Consider the following 26230-nt stretch of genomic DNA (forward strand, 5'->3'; position numbering starts at 1 on the left):
AGCTCCGCCCCCTCCCATCTAAATTCCAAGGCGACGCCTCTAGGTCCCGCCTCTCTCCGCGGCTCCACCCATGAGCGCCCCAGACGAAGTTTAAGAATCCGCTTCCTCTTTGCAAAACCTGCTGGCTCTGGTTCCAAAGGAATCAGGTTTGTGACCCTTGTTCTTAATCCTGAGAAGCAGAGAGGGACCGGAGTTAAGTGCAGGGGAACGGGATCTGTTCGGCTGGCTCTGGAGTTGTGCTTGGAGAAAGAGGAAAAAAAAAACAAGCCGAAAGCGTCTGGAGGTGAAACTGACTGGAATGTGCTGGGAAGCAGGGAATTTTGTTACTGGAACAAAAGTGCAAGGCAAGGGTATCTAGAGATTGGCTGCTGCTACCCCATGCCTTTGTGCAAAGGGGAGGAGGGCTGGAGAAGAGAGCTCAGCTGTAACTGTAATGAGAGCTTTACTACTATTTCATAAGATACAAGTTTGGTTCCCAGCACCCACCAGACAGTTCACAACCATCTGTAACTCCAGTTTCAGGGGATCCTGTGCTGCAAACACGCAATGGACATACATAAAATAAATCTTTAAAAACATTTACATATGCAACGAGAAAATGTCCCTCTTCTTAATCCTCGGCTGGCTTTTGCAGCCTGCCTCTAGGATCTTGGTTCCCTGTGTTTGTTGAGGAGTCTCCTTCTACTCCCTGCCTCTGGGGAACGCAGACCCCCAGGCTGCTGCTGCGGAGGTTGAGCTGGACAACTATAGCAGTCTCCAGGAGTGTTTTTTTTTAATGGGGAAATTTTACGTTGCAATGTAAAGGATTAAATTAGCAGGACAAGGTAGTTCACACCTAATCCAATACTCTTAGAACTTAAGAAACTAAGGCAAGAGGATCAGGGGTTCAAGGTCAACCTTGGCTATTTAGAGAGTTCAAGGCCAACTTGAGCTACCTGACACTTCCATTAAAAAAGAATTGGTGGCTCAGGCCTTTAATTCCAGCACTTGGGAGGCAGAGGCAGGTGGATTTCTGAGTTCGAGACTAGCCTTGTCTACAGAGTGAGTTCCAGGACAGCCAGGGATATACAGAGAAACCCTGTCTCGAAAAACAAACAAAAATAAAATAAATAAGAAAGACAAGAAAAAGGTAATACTGTATCACAATCATCTAGGTGAGGTGTGATGTGGAACTAGAGAGGAAAATAAAAATAGGGCTGGCAGATGATTAAGCAGGTAAAGATGCTGAGGATCTAAACTCGATCCCCAAGGACCTATATAGCAGGAGAGAACAGACTCCCACACATTGTCCTCTTTGGCATGCATTCCCACATTAAATAAATAAATATAAAAACAACAAGTGGGCAAGAGACAAGAAGGCAAGAGTAAGAGGCAAGAGAGTGAGGAGGTGGCAAGCAGCCCCTTTTATAGTGGACCAGGCCTACCTGGCTGTTGCCAGGTAACTGTGGGGAGGAGCATACCTGACTGTTGGCAGGTAACTATGCAGGTGGAGTTTAGACAGAATGCTAACACTTTGCTCTTTCTGCTCTCAAGGGCATCAGTGGACATCTCCTTCACCTTCTGCGGCAACTTCCCCCGCAGTGCTTATCAGAAGCCTTACCTGGGGCCACAAGTTTCTTGTTTTGTCACAATTGATGAACTCTTAGTTCCTGGATTTTGTTGAGTTTGTTGTTGTCATTGTTGTTGTTGTTACTTTGTTGTTTGTCTTGTCTTGTCTTGTCTTGTCTTGTCTTATTAGAGTGTCTCTGTAGCTCTGACTGTCCTGAAGCTTGCTTTATAGACCAGGCTAACCTTGAACTCAGGGATCCTCCTGCCTCTAGCTCCTGAGTGCTGGGGTTAAAAGTAAGCGCCACCAGGACTGGCTTAGTCCCTCTTCTTAATCCTGGCTTTTGCAGCCTGCCTCTAGGATCTTGGTTCCCTGTGTTTGTTGAGGAGTCTCCTTCTGCTCCCTGCCTCTGGGGAACGCAGACCCCCAGGCTGCTGCTGCGGAGGTTGAGCTGGCTACCCATTCACCCTGCTCCCAGCCAATGCTTTGCCTCGGGTTTTTTAATGTGTAGGGTGCTTTGCCTGCATACCCAGTTCCTGTAGAGCTCAGAAGAGGGTGCTAGATCTCCAGGAAGTGGAATTACAGATCATAAACTGCCCCCTGGGTGCAGGGAATCCAACCCAAGTCCTATGGAAGAACAGCTAGTGTTCTTAATGGCTGGGCCATCTCTTAAGCTGTTTCCCACCCTCACCCCCATTGCCTTTTGTTTTTGTTTTTGTTTTTGTTTTTCGAGACAGGGCTTCTCTGTATAACCCTGGCTGTCCTGGAACGCACTTTGTAGACCAGGCTAGCCTCGAACTCAGAAATCCCCCTGCCTCTGCCTCCCAAGTGCTGGGATTAAAGGCCTGTGCCACCACTGCCCGGCTGCCTTTTTTTTTCTTTAAGACAAGTTCATAAATATCCCAGACTGGCCTCAAATTCCATATGTAGACAAAACTGACCTTGAACTTATTTTCTGTCTTCATGTGCTGGTGCTGGCATTGTAAGTGTTGACACTGTGCTTGTTTCCAGTTTGCTTCCTTCCTTCCTTCCTTCCTTCCTTCCTCCCTTCTTCTTCCTTTGCTTCTTTCTTTTATAGATTTGTTTCTTTCCTGTCCAAGTTAAAACTGCTGGTACACCCAGTGGCTAAACTGTTCCTGCCCCTCTTAATTCCTCTTTGGAATCTTTGAGCTGAAGGCCAACCCCTATAGAAAACATCACCCTTCTCTGTTTTATTAAGACACCTAGCAAGCTAGTTTTGGTGGCGTAAGCCATTAGTCCCAATACTTGAGAGACAAAGGCAGGAGGATCTTTGTAAGTTCAAGGCCAGCCTCATATATAGAGCAAGTTCCACAACAATCAGGGCTACGCAGAGAAAGCCCATCTTGAAAATTCAAAAGTCACCTAGTGACAAATGCTTTCTTTTGTCTCTGAGTTTACTTTGTCCAGCCCAGTGCATCAATAAGGAAATTGGCTTTGGAGCTGAATGAGCCAGGAAACTCCATCTTTGGTTCTTAGTGGTCTAAAATGGATCCCTGAATATCTCGTCTTTAGATTTCTCATCTGTAAATATCAAAGTGTAAATATAGTTCCTATTTTAGGAAGTATTTTATTGTGAAGGTTGAATAAGATAGCCCCTGCTATATGTGCACACAATGTTTAGCAATGATATCCCCAAACCTCACCTGTAAAAGCGTCGTTGGCATCACCACCACCATCATCATTAGTGTGAAAGCATCCTGACTCTCCTTCCAAATGTGGGTCAGTGCTGGTGGCGTCACAGTCCCATCATATGTCCCCTGTATGCTGGACTGGCTTTCCTCACTTGTGTGCTTCTTACATTAAACCTTTCCTGCTTGCTTGCTTGTTTTAATTGCTTTTCTTGCAAACAGGGACTCATGTAGTCTCAAATCTACCTGATACCAAGTATGATTTTAACTCTTACTCCACCTGTTTCTGTAGCCCGGGTGCTGGTATCAGGGGCATGTGCCAGGTGCCTAGCCCTTATATGAATCTTAATGTTCTGTGAGATTTGGCCAAAATAGCCCCAAACTCCAAAGAGCCTGGATGGCACTGATGATCGCAGCTGTGTGAGTCACCAGTCGTACAGATCCCTGTGACTAGGATTGGTACTTCAAATTGCAGAGCTTTAGTGGCTGGAACATGCACTGCATGTGACTGTCACTTTAGAACAAAAAGCATATCTTCCGGGAAGATGTTCCAATTTTTAAAAAGGACACAGATGTAGATTTCATATTATTATGATTGATAAGTGAATGTAAATCTCCTTCAATTGGAGGAAGACATTTATTTTTCAAGTTAACTACTGAATTCATTTCCAGAAAACAAGCTTGAATTGCTCAAGTTAATTTCTTTGCAGAAGGAATTCTGAAAGCCAATTCCATTTCCAAACTGAAATTACTGTCATTTGAATTCAATAAAGAAAGATGCCTTTGTAAACTTTGGGGAAGCAATGCCTAGTTTTAGAATAGACAACCTTATCTGAATGCATGTGCAGGATAACTCTCAGGTGATTTTGAGCCTACTCTGTTCCTCCTTGTGGCTTACCTATACTTCTTCAGAATAATTGTAAAATCTGCTGGCAAGGCATGGCCTACCCAATGTAGCCTGGACCTTGTTCCTGCCCTTCCTCTGAATGTCCCATTTCAGATTAAGGAGAAACTGCTCTGGACAGCCCAAACTTTATTCCACTCCATTTTAAACACAACGCCCTTTAAATTTTTGCTTACTAAGTCCCACGGCCCTTGGGGTATACACCTTGGAGACAGAAACTTTTGGTGGGGGTGAACCTCAACTGTACTAAAAGTGACGCAGATGCAGTCCAGACTCTATCTGCCCCAGGAAGCTTTGGAGGACCAGCTCACAAATGATCCTAAGATCCACTTGTGCCTTATACCTACCTGTGAGAAAAATGTCTGCTTTGTGAAACTTCTACACAAACATGGTTTGTTTTACCACTTAGATGAGTTGGGGAATGTCTGCCCAGTGAACATACTCCACACGGAGTAATCTTGGGAAGGAAAAATGGGGCTGGCAGCCAGCTGTGCCTAGTAACATCTAAAAACTGCATGCTAGGCTGTGCACAGAGGTGAGCCATGGGAAGTTGGTGGGTCTGCTTCTCTGGTTTTTCCCCTTATGTGTTTTCCAGTTGCTAGCTGATCTGTTAAAGGATATCTCTTTAATTTTATGAATAATGAGAATGAAAATACATTAAAAACCACTGACATTGTAAATAATCATAAAAGCATGGAAGAGCTCAGTGCTCTACTACTACCTACTGGGGATGAGCAACACATTTCATGCAAAACTGTTTGGGCTGGGGAGGTAGCTCAGTGGGTATTGTGCTTGCCAAGAATGGATAAGGTGCTGAGCTCAGTCTACATAAAACCTTTCATGGTGGTTGCTATGGTTTGAATGGGAAGTGTCCCCCATAGACTCATGTATTTAAACACTTGGTTCCCAGTTGGTGGCACTGTTTGGAAGGCTATGGAACAAACCATTAGGAAGTGGAGCCTTGCTGGAGGAAGCACATCACGAGGGCTGGACTTTGACTGTGTATAAATATCCACCTTCTCATTCTGCTTCCTGGGTGAATGAAAATGTGATTAGCCTGCTTCCTGCTCTGGTTACCATTTCTGCTTTCCACTGTGCCCTCTGCTCCAGTGTAGACTCGATCCCTCGGGAACCATAAGCCATATAAAGCCCTTCTTCTCTAAGTTGCTCTTGGTCAAGATGTTTTGTCACAACAACAGGAAAGTAATACAGTGATACACACTTATAACCCCAGCACTTGGGAGATGAAGGCAAGAATATAAGGAATCTGAGGAAATCTTCCGCTACACAGAGAGTAGAAGGCCAATCTGGGATACATGAGGTATGAGATACACACACACACACACACACACACACACCTCTCCAGACAAGCCTTTGGGCCAATTCATGTTTAGGAAGGTACAAACAAAGCATATTTTAAAGGACATGGTTTGTGATGGCTTGAATAATTAAAGAGTAACTAATAATAAGTCAAAAGTTATGGTTGAATTACTCATACTCTGTTCTCTTAATGTACTGGAACTCCCCAGTTCACTACTTGTGCCTCCCTTTTTACTTTACCTAGAACCACCTACTTAGCCAAAAATGTATCATTTCACTGCATTTCACTGCTTGCCTTTAAACGTTTGAACCTGGTTTTTCCTATTAAAAAGTCTGTCTTGAGGACAGACTGATGCCACAATTGGGTTATTCCTTTTTGTAGTCCTGATCACTCAGTATTAAGGTGTTCGTTCAATAAACTACTCTTGCTTAACTGAGATCAGTGATCTTATGGTTTGTGTGGCGATTCCTGAACCTCAACACAGGCCTCAAGTTCACAGTGATCCACCTGTCTCAACAACCAGAGAGGACAGTGGTGGTGCCCGTGCCATGAGGCCTGTGCTAAACCTGTGCTGCTTAATCACAAGCTGGCAGGTACCATGTGCGGCACCCAGTTCATAAAGTATCAGTATATGCTATGCCCACTCCAGTGACGTCTGCTTGACATTCCGAGAGGCCTGGAAGCACTCATGAGGCAAAGAGTTTCAAGGAAACTATGCCTCCTGGAACCTTGGCATTCCCATAGCTCGTATACTCATACCCTATCCCCGTGTTAGTCTGGTGTATGGATCCACGTGCTCTCTTTCAGTGTTGTCTTATTATAAGTGCCTTTAAGGATTGATTTCTTGACATAGCTAAGCTTGGAACTCAGTAGGAATTCAGTAAGAATGTTACCTATTCAGTAACACTTCTATTACAGATGGTGAAACGAATTAGGCATTACAAAGAACGGAGCTAGAATAGCTCAGGGCTGGTCTGCAGAGTGATTACTTAGGACAGTAGCCAGTCTCACCCAAACAAGTTGCGAATAGGTGGGTTAACCATGAAAGAGTTAGGGAATCCCCCAGACAGGTTTCTTCACTAGGCCCAAAGGAACAGCATAATCAGGCATTTACTAAGAACCCCTGTAATGAGATCTGGTGCCCTCTTCTGGTGCGTCTGAAGACAACCGCAGTGTACTTACATATAATAAATAAATAAATAAATAAATAAATAAATCTTTAAAAAAAAAAAAAAAGAGCCCCTGGCAGTGGGCTTAACAATAGACTAGCATTACACCTGGCTCCTTCCTTCCTTCCTTCCTTCCTTCCTTCCTGTCTGTCTGTCTGTCTGTTTGTTTGTTTGTTTGTTTGTTTGTTTTTCAAGACAGGGTTTCTCTGTATAGCCCTGGCTGTCCTGGAACTTGTTTTGTAGACCAGGCTGGCCTTGAATTCAGGAATCTGCCTACCTCTGCCTCCCAAGTGCTGGGATTAAAGGCATGCGCCACCACTTCCGGCCACCTAGCTCCTTTCTTAGTGGTAAACAACGGTCCTTTTTTTTTTTAAGGTATTTTCCTCGTTTACATTTCCAATGCTATCCCAAAAGTCCCCCATACCCACCTCCACAATCCCCTACCCACCCACTCCCCCTTTTTGGCCCTGGCGTTCCCCTGTACTGGGGCATATAAAGTTTGCAAGTCCAATGGGCCTCTCTTTCCAGTGATGGCCGACTAGGCCATCTTTTTGATACATATGCACCTAGAGACAAGAGCTCCGGGTTCGTTCATAATGTTGTTCCACCTATAGGGTTGCAGTTCCCTTTAGCTCCTTGGGTAATTTCTCTAGAGCTTATCTTTGAGCACAAGGATCTCCTGGTCTCCTTCACCTGCCCTCTCTGAAGAGCATTTTGCCCTGTTTCATAGACTCTGGGTCTGCAGTCTAGAGGATGCCTGAGGAGTTCCTTCATAGCTGTAGAGATCCCACTATTAACAGGAGGGGAAAATGAAATTCAAGGTCATTCTCAGCTACAGAGTGAATTTGAGGGAGTCTGGTATACATGAAAGTTTCTAAAATAGCCATGATGAGTATGATGATGATGATGGTGGTGGTGGTGGTGATGATGATGATGATGTCTGAAGATGCCTCCAGGAATGAAATACAGTACTCATTTTGTAAGTGGTAGCAGAACTTCTCCCCTGCCCTTCAGTGAACTATATGAAAATGTACAAGTATCTGAAATAGGGGTCAAAGGATGGTTTGGTGGTTAAGAGCACCAGCTGCTCTTCCAGAGGACCCATTTTCAGTTTTCACCATCCATGTGATGTCGCACAATCATCTGTAATGCCAGTTCCAGGAGATCCAGTACTGTCCTCTGGCCTCTGTGGCACCAAGCACATATGCAGTACATATATAAACATGCAGGCAAAATATTCATACACATGAAATAAAAAAATAGATCTTATAAAACAAGCATCTGGAAAATAAAAGTAAGCCTTATGTTAAGATGGAATGGGCAAAAACTGATGACTAACTGGTTCGTATGGGTTGCGGCACCATAGTGTTTTGTTTTTTGTTTCCAGAAACCACAGAAGCCTGTGAACTAGAGAAACTATGGACCCTGTGTTCTTATGGCCAGCTAGTTCAGATAAGACCAGTGAGGCAATGTTTTTCACAGCCCAAGTGACTAAATTCCAGGGCCAGAGGTATAGGGATCTCCAAGTCGAAGTATCAGAAAGACAGAAAGGATACTTGCTTGATTGGTTGGCTTATTTTTGGTATATAGTAGGCCATGGCATTGAAGGGTGGGGAAGTAGTTCTCCTATAGACTACAAAATAAGTGTTGTATGTCATTCCTAGAGGAATCTCCTGCATCATCATCATCATCACTATCACCACCACCACTACCATCACCATCCCTCAAATTTGCTCTAAGGCATGTGCGAGCAACAAGAGACCTTGGTCCTAATAAAATCTACTTTTTCCTGGATGTAGTGTACTTGGTAGGGATTAGGGGACATGGTAAAAGATTTGGTGCTCCTGCACGTGCACAAATTCTCACCTTAAAAAACAAATTAAATTTTATGTGTGTGCACACATGAATTTATGTGTAGCACATGTGTAGACACTCTTGAAGGCCAGAAGAAGGCATTAGATCCAGTGGAAACTGGAATTACAGGTGATTGTGACTGTGTTAATGCTGCAAACTAAACTCAGGTCCTCTGTAAGAGCACTAAGTGCTCTTAACCACCAAGCTATCGCTCTAGCTCCTCTCCATGTTTTAAAGTGAAGACTCTTGTGCTAGCTAGTTTTGTGTCAACTTGACACAAGCTAGAGGCAAAGGGAGAGAAGGGGAGGAAGCCTCGACTGAGAAAATGCCTCCATAAGATCTGGCTGCTGCTAAGTTTGTAGAGTATTTTCTTAGTGATTGATGGGGGACGGGCCAGCGAATTATAGGTGGTACCATCCCTGGGCTGGTGGTCCTGGGTTCTATAAGAAAGCAGGCTGAGGAAGACATGAGGGCTAAGACAGGAAGCAGCACCCCTCCATGGCCTCTGCATCAACTCCTGCCTCCAGGTTCCTGCCCTGCTTGAGTTCCTGGCCTGACTTCCTTCAATGATGAACAGCAATGTGGAAGCACAAGCCAAATAAACCCTTTCCTCCCCAAAGGAGGTCATAGTGCCTTGTCACAGCATAGTAACCCTAGGACACCTCTTCCTTCCTCTACGGTCATGTTTAGATTTCCATATATTACATTTTTTTCCTGTCTAATGTTCTTCTTCTCATCTGAAGGCTCTTTCTCCCATAAATTGCATCTTTTAAGTAGAATGTGTCAGTGTCTTTTCTTGTCTAACACCTGCTCTTTTATTATTATTATTATTTAATTTATTATATTTAAAAGAAAGAAGGCATGGGGAAGTGGGAAGATGAGGAAGAAAGAAGGAAAGATGGATTTGTATCTCTATGATATATTGGGGATGTTTATGTGTACTGTGTATTCAAATGCTGATTTCTGTACCCAGAGATCTGGTTTCAGTCTAAACTTTGGTATTTTCATTATTATGAAGCATCTCATGACTCAGTATCTTGTAAACATTATACTCCATCACCTTCTAATTAGTTAAAGTAAGAGACTGAACAGCCTATAGGTGTGCAGGAGAGGAAAAGGCGGGACTTCTGGGAGGAAGGGGAGAAAGAAAGAGAGAGAGAGAGAGAGAGAGAGAGAGAGAGAGAGGAAGGAAGGAAGGAAGGAAGGAAGGAAGGAAGGAAGAGTGTGTGTGTGTGTCTCAGGTGCAGACCAAGTGGAATTGCCATCAGGACAGCAATGAAGAAGGAAGATCCAGGAGAGACTAAGATGGTAGGTAACAGGGGAATAGAGCAGGCCAGCATTATCAGGTTAGATTGGCTCAGAATCTGCCTAGCTATAGTGCTTGAAGCTTTTAATAAACATAAATGTGTCTGTGTCATTATCATTATTCAGAACAAGAATGAGCATAGGAAAACCCTTACTTTTTACAAAGATATAAAGACAAGTCAGTATTCTTTACATTGGTTCTTGATCCAATCTGGAAGAGTTGCTGCAATAAGGTGTAAAAGGTGTGTAAGAGGCTAGGAGACACAGAAGGAGCTCAAGTACCCTGATAAATGAATATTTTGTGTTTGCCCTTTGGAGGGAAAATAGTTGAAATACATGAATTTAATAAAGTAAATAGAATTAATTTTCAAAACGTTTATTTTTGTGGTAATGGGAATTGAACCCAAGGCCTTGTACATGCTAGGCAAAACACTCTACTACTAGACAGTATCCCCTGCTCCTTTTAAATCATCTCTCAATCTCTTTCTCTCTCTCTGTCTCTGTCTCTCTCTCTCTCCTCTCTCTCTCTCTCTCTCTCTCTCTCTCTCTCTCTCTCTCTCTCTCTCTCTCTCTCTCTCTGTGTGTGTGTGTGTGTGTGTGTATTATCTCTCCCTGACTCTCTCTGGAGTATTTGTGTGTGTGTGTTTTAATGTGAGTTCCAGATATTGAAACTCATATGTTAGACTTACACAGTTTTATCAACTAAGCCATCTCCCTGTACCTTCTTCCCTGCTTTAGTTTCATTTTTGTTGCTGTAATAAAATACCCTGACAGAATTATCTTAAAGGGAAAAGGGTCTGTTTTAGTTCACAATTCCAGGTTACCGCCCATCATTGTGAGGAAGTCAAGGTGGCAGGAACTTGAAATAGCTAGTCACATCCTAGCCACAGTCAAGAGCAGAGCAAATGCATGCATTCTTGTTAATGCTCAGCTTGCTCTCTACAATTATATAAACCAGAGCTCCCTTGCCTAGGCAATGGTGCCACCAAAGTGGGCTAGGTTCCCCACGTCATGTAACAAGACAATCCTCCCCCCACAGACATGTACACAGGCTAATTCGCTCTGTATAATTCCTCGTTAAGACTCTCTTCCCAGGTAACTCTAAATTATGTCAGGTTGACCATTAGAACTAACCATCACACCCCCATTTAATCGCTTTAAGCTGATAGGTTATTTCTGTCAAACGAACCAATTCAAGCCAGATTAGATTATGTCAAAGGCAGGTTTATTGAGAAGCTGCTCTCAGGCAACTTCACTAGCCCCAAGGACTGAGGCCAGGGGAGTCTCCATGGGGGAAGGGAGAGAGAGAGAGAGAGACAGGGAGAGAGACAGGGGGAGAGATGGGGGAGGCAGGGGAAAGGAGAGGGGCAGGGGGAGGGGGAGAGGGAGAAATTCTGGATAATGTACAGAGGAGCCTCTGGGGGAAGTGCAATCCAACTCCTGGAAAGTTCAAGTTTGGGGGACAGGGTATGCCAGAGAGAAACTTGGGAGTGCTGGGAGAACCTGGAGGCCAGAAAAGCTTTGATATGTAAAATATGCACCTCAGTCCCTTGTCCTGGGGGTCTGAAATCAAACATAAGCATGTTTTGCAGATTCTAAGACACACATGCTAAAGTCTGCTTCCACCTTTTGTTTAGAGAAGAGATATCTCCAAGATCTGCATGTATACCTCCAAATTTACCTTTCTTTAAAACTGAATTTGTTCTGGACCTCTGTGGCAAAATACACATAAAATTTACCATTTTAACTATTTTTAATATTAGTCATCCCAAGTCTTTGTAAGTATACAGTTCAATAATGCTAGATATACTCATATTCAACAAGTCTTTGGGACGTTTTCATCCTGCAACTCGAACACTATCCATTTGTGTTAGACTTTTTGTTACTATAACAACTAGTTGGAAGAAGAGGAACAGTTTAAAGAAGAAAATATTTATTTTGGTCAAAGGATTTAAAAGTGTTGGGTATGGAAGTTAAGGGGGACACTGAGACAGATTGTTGGAGTTAAGAAATGTATTAGAAGTCATTAATTCCACGGACGGGCACAAACCTCAACACCCACAGATAGACTCTGTACGTGATGGTGACTCTGAAGAGAAACTGGATCCTAGAGAGGAGGCAGGAGTCAGGGTTCCTTCTTACAGTTTTCTGAGGAAATACAAAAGGTGTAGGGCATGCACCTCCAGCCAGACTTTCTGATCCCCCAGCAGATGGCAGGAAAGGGAATGAGGAGGGTGATATGTGCCACTGGGAGCCATCCATATCCCTTTGATGTATCTGAGCCTGAAAACTCCCAAAGTGAGAAATTAAGACACCTGGGAGCCTGTTAGCTAGATAGTCACAGAATTGAATATCTCAATAGGCTGCCTGTTAGTATCAGTGGGGCTGGGGAGATGAGAGTGGCTATTATAAGTATTGTGGCCTGACCAGCAATCTGGCCTGGAGTCTAATGGGTTTTAGTCCATGGTAGCTGGTCCCATGTGTTTGGGCCCGAAGTGAAGCAAAAAATCATCACAGAGGAGCTTGGTGGAGTAAAACTATTCCCTTAAGCAGCCAGGAAACAGCAGTAACAGAACTCACCCATAATAGGACAAAACCCCCAAAGACACACTCTCAGAGATCTATTTCCTCCAGCCAGGCCACAGCTTCTACAGTTCCACCACCTCTCGATAATCTATTCAAATTCTGAATCTATCATTAAATTAAATTGATCATCATTAAATCGATCACATTAGATAGTTCATGATATAGTCATCTTTGGAAACTTCCATGGGTACTCAGTAAAAACTCCTGTGAGCCTCTGAACCAAATAAAGTTGACAAGATTAACCATTACAGCACTAAACCCAATTCACCTTCCCTCCCTTCCCAACCCTTAGCAACTGTCTAATTTCTATTCCCAGGGTTTTGATGACTTTAGACACATCGTAGGAGTGGAATCATATAGTGTGTGTCCGGGAACTGGCTTATTTTACTTAGCAGAATGGCTTTTGCTTTCATCCATATTGTCCATCCAGCAGGGTTTTCTTCTTCAAAGCTAATATTCTACTGTACTACATTCCCTTTATAATTTATCTGGCTTGGCCATTTAGGTTGCTTCCTTGGGTATTTGAAATAATGCCATGAGAAAGAGTGTGCAAGTATCTCTCTGAGATCTTGGTTTGGATTTTTGGTTAATCTCTACCCAGAGGTGGGATTTCTGGATCATATCATAATTTGGGTTTTAGTGAATATACCATGACATTTCTCTGCATCCTCACATCATTCTATTTTTTTTCTTGTTTGGTAGTCATATCATGATGGCCATGCTGTGATAGCTCATTGTTGCTTTGATGTACATTGTCCTGAAACTTAGTGTTGTTGAGTAGCTTTTTGTGTGTATACTGGTCCCCCTTGTATCTGCTTTGGAGAATTGTCTGTTCAAGTCCTTTGCTCATTTTAAAATTGGGCTTTTGGGGGGAGGACTGTTCCTGAGTTATTGACGTTCTTTAGTGTATTATGGATATTAAGCTCGTATCATATATGTGATGTACAATTATCTTCTCCCCTTTTATAGTTCTCTTTCCACTTTGCTGGGTGTTTTTTGTGATAATCAAATGTTGTAAGTTTATGTTACTTCAATCTTGTTTTGCAGACTAAATAAAATACTTCCCATATTTGAAGCACAAGTTTGGAGACAACTATAAACATTCTAAGGTATCTATAAGGAAGTACAACAGTGTTGCAGATTCCTCAAAAATAAGTAAATCATCTAGATTTCATACTGACAAGTTTCTCTCTGTGTTTGTATAACAAAGTCTTCCAAAACACTGTATTAATCAGGAGGTTTAAATCAGGCACCTGCTGTATAAAGCACCTCAGCTGACCCTGTGGAACAGCTCTCCATACACAAATGCTGCCAGGAGAGAGCTGGTCTCCCAGGAGTGCGGACACACCTGTGAGCACAGGTAAAACCACCATCTCTGCTCAAAATTCTGGCCCAAGAGGGACCCACCGAGAGCCCTCAGGACACAGGAACCAAGGAAAAGCTGGGGACACGATCCTTCCAGTTTCTGCCTACACCCCAGGGCTGATCCAGTGCCACAGCTCACCATACCCAAATTAATCCTGGAGAGAACTGGTTTCCCAGGACTACTGACACACAGGCTTGCAGGAGGGATAAGCCACAGTCAGAGACAGCAATGCCAGCTAACACCAGAGTTAACCAGATGGTAAAAGGCAAGGGCAAGAACATAAGCAACAGAAACTAAGGCTACTTGGCTTCAACAGAACCCAGTTCTCCCACCACAGTGAGCCCTGGATACCCCAACTCACCAGGAAAGCAAGAATCTGATCATCTCCTGATGATGATGATAGAGGAAGTTAAGAAGGACATAAATAATCCCCTTAAAGAAATACAGAACAGAAATAAACAGGTAGAAAACCTTAAAGAGGAAACACAAAAATCCCTTAAAGTATTACACGAAAAGACAACCAAACAGGTGAAGGAATTGAACAAAACCATTCAGTATCTAAAAATAGAAGTAGAAACAATAAAGAAATCACAAAGGGTGACAACCCTGGAGACAGGGAACCTAGGAAAGAGATCCAGAGTAATAGATACAAGCATCACCAACAGAATACAAGAAGTAAAAGAGAGAATCTCAGGTGCAGAAGATACCATAAATAACATTGACACAACAGTCAAAGAAAATGCAAAATGCAAAAAGCTCCTAACCCAAAACATCCAGGAAATCCAGGACACAATGAGAAGACCAAACCTAAGGATAATAGGTATAGAAGAGAGTGAAGAATTTCAACTTAAAGGGCCAGTAATTATCTTCAACAAAATTATAGAAGAAAACGTCCCTAACCTAAAGAAAGAGATGCCCATGAACATATAAGAAGCCTACAGAACTCCAAATAGATTGGACCAGAAAAGAAATTCCTCCTGTCATATAATAGTCAAAACAGCAAATGCACAAAACACAGAAGGAATATTAAAAGCAGTAAGGGAAAAAGGTCAAGTAACATATAAAGGCAAGCCTATCAGAATTACACCAGACTTCTCACCAGAGACTCTGAAAGCTGGAAGATCCTGGGCAGATGTCATACAGACCCTAAGAGAACACAAATTCCAGCCCAGGCTACTATACCCAGCAAAACTCTCATTTACCATAGATGGAGAAACGAAGATTTTTTTCCATGACACAACCAAATTTACACAATATCTTTCCACAAATCCAGCCCTACAAAGGAGATGGAAAACTCCAACACATGGAGGGAAACTACACCCTAGAACAAGCAAGAACGTAATCTTCAAACCCAAAAGAAGATAGCCACACAACCATAATTCCACCTCTAACAACAAAAATAACAGAAAGCAACAATCACTATTCCTTAATATCTCTTAACACCAAAGGACTCAATTCCCCCAATAAAAAGGCATAGACTAACAGACTGGAGACTCCAGAGAACCAAATAACCCTATCAAGAAATGGGGGCCAGAGCTAACAGGATTCTCCACTGAGGAAACTCAAACAGCCGAGAAGCACCTAAAGAAATGTTTAACATCCTTAGTCATCAGGGAAATGCAAATCAAAACAACCCTGAGATTCCACCTCACACCAGTCAGAATGGCTAAGATCAAAAACTCAGGTGACAACAGCAGATGCTGGCAAGGATGTAGAGAAAGAGGAACACTCCTCCATTGTTGGTGGAATTGCAAGCTGCTACAACCAATCTGGAAACCAGTCTGGCAGTTTCTCAGAAAATTGGGCATAGTAGAGGACCCAGCTATACTACTCCTGGCCATATATCCAAAAGGTGCTCCAACATGTAATAAGGACACATACTCCACTATGTTCATAGCAGCCTTATTTATAATAGCCAGAAGCTGGAAAAGAACCCAGATGTCCCACAACAGAGGAATGGATACAGAAAATGTGGTACATTTACACAATGGAGTACTACTCAGCTATTAAAAACAATGACTTCACAAAATTCGCAGGCAAATGGATGAATCTAGAAAATATCATCCTGAGTAAGGTAACTCAGTCACAAAAGAACACACATGGTATGTATTTACTGGTAAGTGGATATTAGGCAAAGAACATGGAATACCCACAATACATGGACCACATGAAACTCAAGAGGAAGGATGACCAAAGAGTGCATGCTTCAGTCCTATTTAGAAGGGAATATAATCAAGGGAAGTAGAGGGTGGGAGGGACTTGGGAGGAAGAGAGGAGGGGGAGGGTGAAAAAGGGTGGCAGAATCAGGTATGGGAGGAGATAGAGGAGAAGTACAGAGGATCAGGAAATTGAGCAGATGTGTGTAGCAATGGGGGATGGGGAACTGGGGGTAGCCACCAGAAAGTCCCCGATGCCAGGAAAGCAAAAGCCTCCCAGGACTCCACGGGGATGACATTAGCTGAAATACCCCACAAAGGGGAGGGAGAACCTGTAGAGACCATATGCAGAGGTTAGGCATGGCCCCCTGGTTGAGGGATGGGGCCACTTACCCATCTCCAAAATTTTAACCCAGAATTACTCCTGTCTAAAGGAAATATAGGAAAAAGAGCAAAACAGAGACTGAAGAAAAGGCCATCCAGAGATTACCCCACCTAGGGATCCATCCCACATGCAGACACCAAAACCGGACACTGTTGCTGATGCCAAGAAGTGCTTGCTGACAGGAGCCTGATACAGCTGTCTCCTGAGAGGCTCTGCCAGATCTTGAGCAATACAGATGTGGATGCTAGCAGCCAACCATCGGACTGAGCACAGGGACCAAAATGGAGTTAGGGGAAGGACTGAAGGAGCTGAAGGGGTCTTATCTGCCATCAATGTGAGGGGAGGCCCTTGATCATGTGAAGGCTTGATGGCGCAGTGTAGAGGAATGCTAGGGTGATGCGGCAGGAGTGGGTGGGGGAACACCCTCATAGAAGCAGAGTAAGGGGGGATGGGATGGGGGTTTGCAGAGGGGAAACCCAGAAAGGGGAGATAACATTTGAAATGTAAACAAATACAATATCCAATTCAAAATGATAATCTAATAAATTTAGGTGATTATGGTGCTTAGGGGGAGAGTTATATACTAAGTAGTAGAATCATTCTTAATTTTTGAACTGGACAATTAACAAAAGAATGAGATAAAATTCTGTGACTATTGCATTTGGATATACACTTATGTGTGTTTTCAGTAATAAAAAGTAATAGTATAGAATGTGCATGGTTTAGCTTCATACCACCACAAGGGAGGCATATGCTGAACACAGAGGCTTTTACAATTCTAATTACTCTAAGTCTATGTGACTATCATGTTGGCCAAAGAGCTGGTGTAATCATAGCTTGTACTATAGAAAATATATTCAGGAAATATGATACAATTTTTATATTCCAGCCAAAAAATAGAACTTCAGCAGCATGCTTTTCCAGCCCCAACACACACACACACACACACACACACACACACACATACACACACACACACACACACCTTGGCTAATAAGCACATAAAATCAATTTTATAAAATATTAAAGGGTACTGAAAAGATGGTTCCTAAGTTTAGAGCACTTGACGCTCTTAAAGAGGAACCCACAAGATAGCTAATAACCATTTGTAACTCCAGTTACAGGGGATCCAACATTGTCTTCTGGTCTTTTTGGGCACCCAGCATGCATGTGGTGCACAGACATACATGGCATGCAGGAAAAATACCCTTATGCATAAAAGAAAAATATTGCTGGAAATGCTATTGTATTCTATGTAACAGTGTATGAACAATGCAACTAATATTAAAAATAATTGACTACTAGATGATTTGAGATGTATTTCTATAAATCCAGCGTGAAATATTTCTGTCCTCTAGCACTTCAATCATTAGAACGTTCTGTATATGCTTTGTCCTGGCTACTTTTATGTCAATTTGACACAAGCTAGAGTCATCTGAAAGGAGGGAAACTTGATTGAGGAAATGCCTCCATGAGATCCAGCTGTAAGGCATGTTTTTCTTAATTAGTGATCAATAGAGAAGAGTCCAGTCCCTTGTGGGTGATGTCACCCCTGGTAGTCCCGGGTTCTATAAGAAAGCAGGGTGAGCAAGCCAGGGCAAGCAAGGCAGTAATCGGCACCATCCATGGTCTCTGCATGAGCTCCTGCATCCAAGCCTGCTTGAGTTCCTGCCCTGACATCCTTCAATGATGAGCAGTGTGTGGAAGAGTAAACCAAACAAACCCTCTTTCTCCCCAAGGTTCTTTGCTCATGGTGCTTCCTCACAGCAGTAATAACCCTGAGACATACTCCCTATACAATCCCAAACTCTATGGTAAAGCATCTGACTTGGAAAAATGCAAAAGAACTTCTAGAAACAGTAAGCTCTTCTTTTCTTGTGATTACAAAATATAGCTTCTTTTTTATTCTTTTAAAGTTTTATTTAGATCAGGCAGTGGCGGCGCATACCTTTAATGTCAGCACTTGGGAGGCAGAGGCAGGTGGATTTCTGAGTTCTAGGCCAGCCTGGTCTACAGAGTGAGTTTCCAGAACAGCCAGGGCTATCCAGAGAAACCCTGTCTTGAACCGTCCCCCAAAGTTTTATTTATTATTGTGTGCATTTATAATGTGTATGTGGTTGTATGTATGGGATGAAAGATGCTTGGTCAGACAGCAATTTGGTGGGGTTAGTTATGTGAGCTCTGGGGATCAAGCTCAGGTCTTTAGGTTCACATGGCAAGTGTCTTTACCCACTGAGCCAGCCCATGACTACCAAATGTATTTTCTATACAGTAAATTGATAATAAGTAGACATATCATATGCTAGTAATAGCAACTAAAGATTAGTATAAACATACTCATTGAGAAGTATGAATACAAAAATTCACACCCAAGTTTTGAAACAAAATATACCTAAAACTATGGCCAGCATTCAGCTCGGACTTGCTGGTCTGGGCTCCCACAGACGTTTTCTGAGAAGCCTGGGCTTTGTGTGGTAAGTAGCACCACCATTGGTAGTTTTTAACAGTTTGACTGTAATCCCTACTTGTGATTCTACACAGCTATGAACACTGGAAGAGAGCTGAAGCTGAGCGGAGTGGCGCACACTTGCAATGCTAGCAGTTGGGATGTGGAAGCAGGAGGACCTGAAGCTTCAAAGCAGCTCCTGCTACACAGCACCTTCTAATACAGCCTGAGCTAAAGGATACCTTGTTTCACAAATAAAAAGGATAGCCAAGGAAGGCAAATATAATCGTTGAGTGTGGTGCCTTGTACACTTGAGAGACTGAGACAAAAGTTTAACTATGAGTTCCAGGCCAGCCTGGACTACAGAGTGGGACACTGTCTCAAAACACACACACATACACAATTTCAGATATAAAAACACAATTACTAACAGATTGCTATAAGTGCAACTTGCATGTTCTGTTAATATTCCAATGACACATATTATTATCAGTCAAAGAGCAAATATAATGAAAGCTGGCCTTGGTGGCACAAGCCTTTATTCCCAGCACTTGGGAGGCAAAGACAGACAGACTTCTGTGAGTTCAAGTCTAGACTGGTTTACATAGTGATTTCCAGGACAGCCAGGGCTACACAGATGAGACCTTCTCTTTTAAAAAAGACATGAAATACTCTAAAACCAGGAAGTTTACACCTAAACTTTGAGAGCCATTCACCTCCAAATGATGGTAGCTAAGAACTTGACCAACAATGAAAGGTGAGACAATTCACCAGTTTGAACAAAAGGGGGGCATTTTAAAATCAAATTCACAAGAACCTCTTGTTGTGAGCTAAGCTCCTGAATTAGACCCAAACAGAAAAATCAAGATCAGGCACTCATATTAAGCCCCCATTTAACCAAAAGGAAACTAAATTGTCTTTCTGACTGTCTGAGAAATAGATTAGAGAGATTTAACAGTTAATGAAGATTCCTCTGCCTTTTTTTTTTCTTTTTCCCCGAGATAGGGTTTCTCTGTGTAGCCCTGGCTGTCCTGGAACTCACTTTGTAGACCAGGCTGGCCTCGAACTCAGAAATCCACCTGTCTCTGCCTCCCAAGTGCTGGGATTAAAGCCGTGCGCCACCACTGCCTGGCAGATTCCTCTGCCTTAACGCTGTCATAAGAAAGGGTGACCTCTGGACTGGAGAGATGGCTCAGCAGTTAAGAGCACTGACTGCTCTTCTGAAAGTCCTGAGTTCAATTCCCAGCAACCGTGGCTCACAACCATCCATAATGAGACCTGACACCCTCTTCTGGTGTGTCTAAAGACAGCTACATCATACTTACATATAATAATAAGTAAATCTGCTGAGCGTGGTGGCGCACGCCTTTAATCCCAGCACTTGGGAGGCAGAGACAGGTGGATTTCTGAGTTCGAGGCCAGCCTGGTCTACAAAGTGAGTTCCAGGCTAGCCAAGACTACACAGAGAAACCCTGTCTCAAAAAAAAAAAAGAAAGAAAGAAAGAAAGAAAGAAAGAAAGAAGAAAGAAAGAAAGAAAGAAAGAAAGAAAGAAAGAAAGAAAGAAAGAAAGAAAGAAAGGGTGACCTCAGATTGACGTTATTTGGGTACAGGTTTTTGTTTTTCTTCGTTTGTCTCCCGGTCTTTGCTTTACAAGAGTAGGAATTTTGAAATGTTACCCAAAAAAGGAAGAAAAAAATAGAAATGTATACATATAAGTATTATTAAATGCTGTGTTTTAAAATAATCTAGTTAAAATTTTAAGCTAATAGTCATTAAAACAAGATGCTGCTGAAGAATGCTGTCTTAGGGGGTGACTTCGCTGGCTGTTGGCTTGGGCTTCACTTGTATATTGAGCACATAGTCATGGCGGAAGGATGAGCGGACTGTGCGATTCATCAGCGGCTGAAGAGGGCGGAAGTTGTCCACCATTCTTTTCTCTTTCTCTCCCTCAGAAGTGAAAAGCAGGGTCCGAAACTGCTCAAGCTAGAAACAAAACATTACGAATATCAATCAGAAACAAGCTTTAGTATATGGATAAATTACTTTCTTTTTTGTTTGTTTGTTTGTTTGTCATGAGTCTCACTGTGTAACCCTTAGAACTCATTATATAGACCAGGTTGGCTTCCAACTCCTGGAGAGCCACCCCCTTCTGTTTCCTAAATAACGGGATTATAGATATGCACCACACCACACTTGGTTTGCTTTCATTTCTATAATTCTACAATCCTTTGTCTCAAATTGGATTCAGAAAGAGAACTTATTTCTGAGAATGCTCTCTTCACCCCTTGATAAGGGGTTAAATGCCATGTTGCTGGCATGGTTGTGTGACAGCAGCAGGAAGTGGTCAAAAGCCAAGCTTTTAGAATCTGAAGATTAGGGACAAAGGCCCTTGTCCCAACATATTAATTAGCTGTTTGCCAAAGGTGAGTTACAGCATCTCCTTGGTTCTGAGGTATGTAGGTGGAGAGAAAAGACTAGAAAAATGATACATACAAATGATTGCAGTTTGTCATAAACTTATGTATATTATAAAATCAGAAAGATTTGCCCAAATAATTAATAATGCTGAGTGCTAAAATGACCAGCGATTAAGATTATAAATGTCAGATAACATTTTCAATGTTTTGTTAGCATATATTAATTATATACTATAATGGGTCTCATTATGAAATTTTCTTACATGTAATATATTTTGATCCTACTTATTGCTTCCCCATCCCCATTATCCTCTCCTTCCACCTACTGATCCTTTTTAAAATAAACCGCCAGCCCACACCTATTAAAAGCAAAAGGGATGATATTGAAAGCAACCATGGCAGGGACTCTGAGCCTCTGAACAATGACCATTGCACTCCAACAAGTTCAACACAACCAACTCGCTCACTCGACAAATCAAGGCTGATCTGACATTGGTACAGGAACAGCATCAAAAAATTCTAGAGTTGGGTTTGAAGATATGACTCAGTGGCTAAAAGCAGTGGATGATCTTCCAGAGGTCCTGAGTTCAATTCCCAGCACCCACATGACAGCTCACAACTGCCTATAATCATAGTTCCCTGGGATCAGATGCCCGATTCCGGTGTGCAGGACATTCATGCAGACAAAATACATAAATACAACTTTAAAAACAAACAAACAAACAAAAAACCACTCCAGACTCAGTTAGACTTCCTGGCAGCCATGGTATTACAAAGTAGATGAGGATTAGATCTCATTCTGGCAAAGAAGGGAGAAATCTGTGCTGTGTAAGTGAAGGAATATTGTTTCTACATGAATTTCTCAGGTGTCATAAAGAACAATGCCAGAAAGCTAAAAGAAAGAATAGAATCACAAGGCAGATCCCACCCATCAGGCTGGACAGGTTTGGAGGGTACTTGGGGGACCAAGGATAACCCCCTTTATTGGGCCCCTAATCTTGATAGGTCTAGGTCTATTTTCAGTCTCTATGCTTTAAAATTCCTCTCTCATCTGTTGCAGCAATGAGTTTAAGCCTATGTCAACTATCACTCAACTCCTGACTAAGGACCACAAACCCCTCAAGTCCTGGAAGCAGATGATCCCACAAAGCCAATATACATTCATGAGCAATCAAGATACTTTGATTTAAAACAAAACCCCTTTCTCTCTCACTTATAATGAGCCCTCAAGCACAAAACAGTTAAGACGGAATTGGTGGCCCTGTCCCCACTTCTTTCTATGCTTCAGGGGCTGGAATGACCAAGGGTCTGGATATAAAACAGAGTTTCCATGAAATTCCAGATGGCCTTGCTCACCCTTATCAGACACACACACAGAGAAGATCTATTTGATGGGACAGTATACCTCCCAAGATAATCTGGTTTGGGCAAATGAATTCAGGAAGGAGTGTCTACAGACCACACATAGCCCTCCCCAAAGCCATGTCAACTTCCTCATTCCCAAGCTTACCACCAATCTCCCTAAAGGGTCCTAGCTAACTTGTTCCCTACACAGGGCCTCTATCCTGTGGGGAAGGGCTTGCCTTTTGCTGTCTGAAATAAACATCTCCTCTGCTGAGGTCAAACTCTGGTCTCCTTTCTGCCTCCTGTCGCATTACTCTATGCTCCAAAAATCTAACACTGTCCTTCTTCCTAACTACTTTCACGTCTTCAAAAATATTATATGACCCAATGAGTTTCTTTAGGGTCACTTACAGGAGGGTGGGCACCTTACCAGTAGGCTATGCTGCTAAGGAAATGTCTCTCCCTCCTTCCTGACTTTTTTTTTCCCCTTAAAGATTTGCTTATGTATTTTATGTATGTGTTCTGTGTACACGAACACCTGCTTGCCAGAAGAGGGCGCTAGATCTCATTATAAATAGTTGTAAGTCACCATGTGGTTGTCAGAAATTGAACTCAGGACCTGTAGAAGAACAGACAGCGCTCTTAACCACTGAACTATCTCCTTCCTGACTTCTCTGAATGAAGGATTGTAAGCTGTTAAAAATAAAATAAACACTTTCCTTACTATGTTAAAATTTTATTGAACATTCCTTATATAAGCCACTGACCCTCTGGCTTACATTTCAATGTTATATCAATTTTTAAACATGAAGGGTAAACCAGCCATAGTGGTGTATAACTTTAATCCTAGCACTTTACATAGAGAAACTCTCAGGAAAAAAAAATAACTATGAAGGACAGCAGTATGGCAGACTGAATGCGTAGGTTACAAAGGCTAGGCTTACGAGCAGTCCAGCTCTGGACTCTCATTTCTCTGTGATTTGTTTGTAAGTTCGATCGTAAAGAAATGTTTAAATGTAGTCTTATAAACTACCTGCATTCCTTCAGACCTCCGGTTTTCTTTTACAGTTAAAAGAGCTCCATTCATTTGGCACTATGAAAGGATCTCCCTGTGCTGATTTTTTATGGTGCTTTCCTGTTTTGCAGTGTGTGGCTACTCCCAGAAGCCAGACAAAGAGTGGCTTCTGTTTTGCAGTGCTGAGGGCTCCATGTGGAGGCCTCATATATGCTCGGTAAGCAGTTTCCCACATAGCTGTATCCCCAGCTCCGACTGGGCTATATTTGCACCTGTTTCTGTATAAAGTTTGAATGCTAAATCCAACTCCCCTTTTACCACCAGGCATCGTCCTTACCACATTTTATAGAATGCCCTGTCTTTTGTCCTCACTGAGCTGAGATGCTCTCTTCATTGTAAATTCTCCTATGTGGTTGGACACATTTTGGAACTTACTACTTTCTTCTTGCCAAGGCTACTTTTCTCTATCAGCTAGAATGAGGGAGGGTGTGCAGATTGCTGGTTAACTGTTATTTCTGAGTGCGTCTGTGAGAGTGCTGATTGGAGACTGAGTGAAGCAGATGGGCTTCTTTTATGAGAGCGTGTCAGCCACTGTGGAGAACCCGAATAGAACCAAAAAATAGAGGGTCCACTTTGCTCTCTGCTGACTGGTCTCTGGTTTGTTTTGAGAAAGAATCTTAAATAGCCTAGGCTGGCCTTGAACTGCTATGTAACTGAAGGTGGCCTTGACTACCCGATCTTCTGATGGCTATCTCCCAAGCTCTGGTATTAATAGGCTGTACCACCATACCTAGTTTGTATGGAATTAGAGAACCTACTGGTTTGGATTAAGTTCCGGCCTGAAGTTCTAATAGACCAACATAAAAATTAAGATGCAGGAGCCAGGGGGAGAGGGTGGCTCATCAACCGTAGCACTTGAGAGGCAAAGGCAAGCAGATCTCTGGAAGTTGAGACCAATCTGGGTCTACACAGGGAGTCCCAGGTCAGCCAGAGATGTATGCATAATGAGACCCGGTCTCAGAACAAGAAAGAAAGATGGAGTTGGAGTCCTACTAGACTTACATTTCACCAAGGGGAAATTAAACTGCTTATCTGCCTTTCTGAGGAACAGTGATTAGTGGAATTTAACAGCTTAGTCCCAAACAGGCCATTTTAGTTGGTGTTGTAATGAACATTCCTCTGCCTTAATCCTGTCACAAGAGAGGGATAACCTGATGCTTTTTGGTTGCAGCCTGTTTTCTGATTGTTCCGTCTCCTTTCCTATGCTTTACAGGCCCCGCCGTGGCTGGCTTGACTGCTTTTGACCTGAGCCCACATCAGCTCTGGGAGCCCCTAGTTCTCAGACCTTAAAGCCAAGATCAGAACACACACCACTGGCTTTCCAGCTCTCAGGCCTTTGAGGTCACCTCTCGGGGAAACTTCAGGTTGTACGACAGCAAACCAGAAGCCTTCTCAGCTTTCATAATCACAGGAGCACAAGACACCTGGCTCAAGAGAAGCCATTTTAATTCATCCCCATTTCCCCTCCTCCTTCTTCCTTTCTCTCCCCATTCTTTCTCTCCTCTCCCCTCTTCCCTCTCTCTCTGTCTCTCTGTCTCTGTCTGTCTGTCTCTGTCTATCTGTCTGTCTGTCTCTCTCTCTCTCTCTCTCTCTCTCTCTCTCTCACACACACACACACACACACACACACACACACACACACACACATTGGCTCTGTGTCTCTGTTTCTAAACACTTTTCTTGATTTTTCTTTTTTCTATTGTTATTTCTGTGCCAGGACCAGGGCATTTAGTTCTTGAAGCTTTATAACTTTTTTTTTATAACTAATCACTCCCTTTTTTGCTCTTTTAGAAATCTCTATGGCTGTTTATGCATATTTTCTGACTCAGATTTATGTCTGGGGGGCTGGAGAGATGGTTCAGTAGTTAAGGGTGCTTGCTATTCTTACAGAAGAACCAAGTCTGGTTCCCGGGACCCATTCTGAGCAACTCATAACAGCCTCTCGTTCAGGCTCAACTCTATCTGACAGCCTTTGTCTGACTTCTGGGAGCACCTGGGAGCACCATCACACATATGTGTGCACACATACACACAGTGAAAAACAGAATAAATGTTGAAGAGCTGGTCCAGTGGTTAAGAGCACTTGCTGCAGAGGACCTGAGTTGGGTTCCCAGCAGCCACATTTAGGCTCTGAAGCATCCCTAACCCCAGGTGCAGTTTCCTTGGACACTAGGCTCACATGACGTATATTCACATGCATGAAGGCAAACATTCATGTAAATAAAATAAAAATAAACAGAATTAAATGTTATAACTGTGATTGATTTACTTTAAACCCTATTGGCATATTTATTAGAGGTACATTAAATTATGGAGAATAAACAGTTCGTGGAAAATACAAGAAAAACTGACATCTTTATGATGTCTTCCAAGCCAGGAATAGAGTATGAATTTAATTTAATTAAGTCATCTTCAGTATCCTGGAAGATTTAAGTTTTATTGTTAACACTTCTTGTTAAAACTACTTAAAGGTATTTTATAGTTTTATTCTGATCATATCTAGAACTTCCTTCCATTATATCTTTGTATCATATCTCTGACATATATTTGATATATGACTATATATTAATATTATACCCCACCAATTGCTAAGTTACCTTATTTTGTGCTATTTTCTAAACTGTTTTCCTCACTTAGCTTTGTTTTCTGATCTGATCATATTGGCAATTTCTATAACTTATTTTTGTTTCTGGTTTTTGAGACAGG

The 26230-nt window shown here is 42.5% G+C and overlaps 1 protein-coding gene and 1 long non-coding RNA gene across 2 annotated transcripts in view; one reads left to right on the plus strand and one right to left on the minus strand.

Annotated features, from left to right (window-relative positions):
* Positions 1–41: 41 nt before the first annotated feature.
* Gm38561 lies at positions 42–25134 on the plus strand. Its single transcript, XR_878297.3, has 4 exons — positions 42–146; positions 13382–18100; positions 23596–23681; positions 24738–25134. It is a non-coding gene; the product is annotated as a predicted gene, 38561 (long non-coding RNA).
* Car5b (carbonic anhydrase 5b, mitochondrial) overlaps positions 18123–26230 on the minus strand; it is a 51189-nt gene continuing 43081 nt past the window's right edge. The window contains exon 8 of the mRNA NM_181315.4: positions 18123–20671. Coding sequence (NP_851832.2) covers positions 20492–20671 — 180 coding nt within the window. The 3' untranslated portion in view covers positions 18123–20491. The remainder of the gene's footprint in view (positions 20672–26230) is intronic.

This window comes from Mus musculus, chromosome X (assembly GCF_000001635.26).
Source record: "Mus musculus strain C57BL/6J chromosome X, GRCm38.p6 C57BL/6J".
Taxonomy (NCBI): domain Eukaryota; kingdom Metazoa; phylum Chordata; class Mammalia; order Rodentia; family Muridae; genus Mus; species Mus musculus.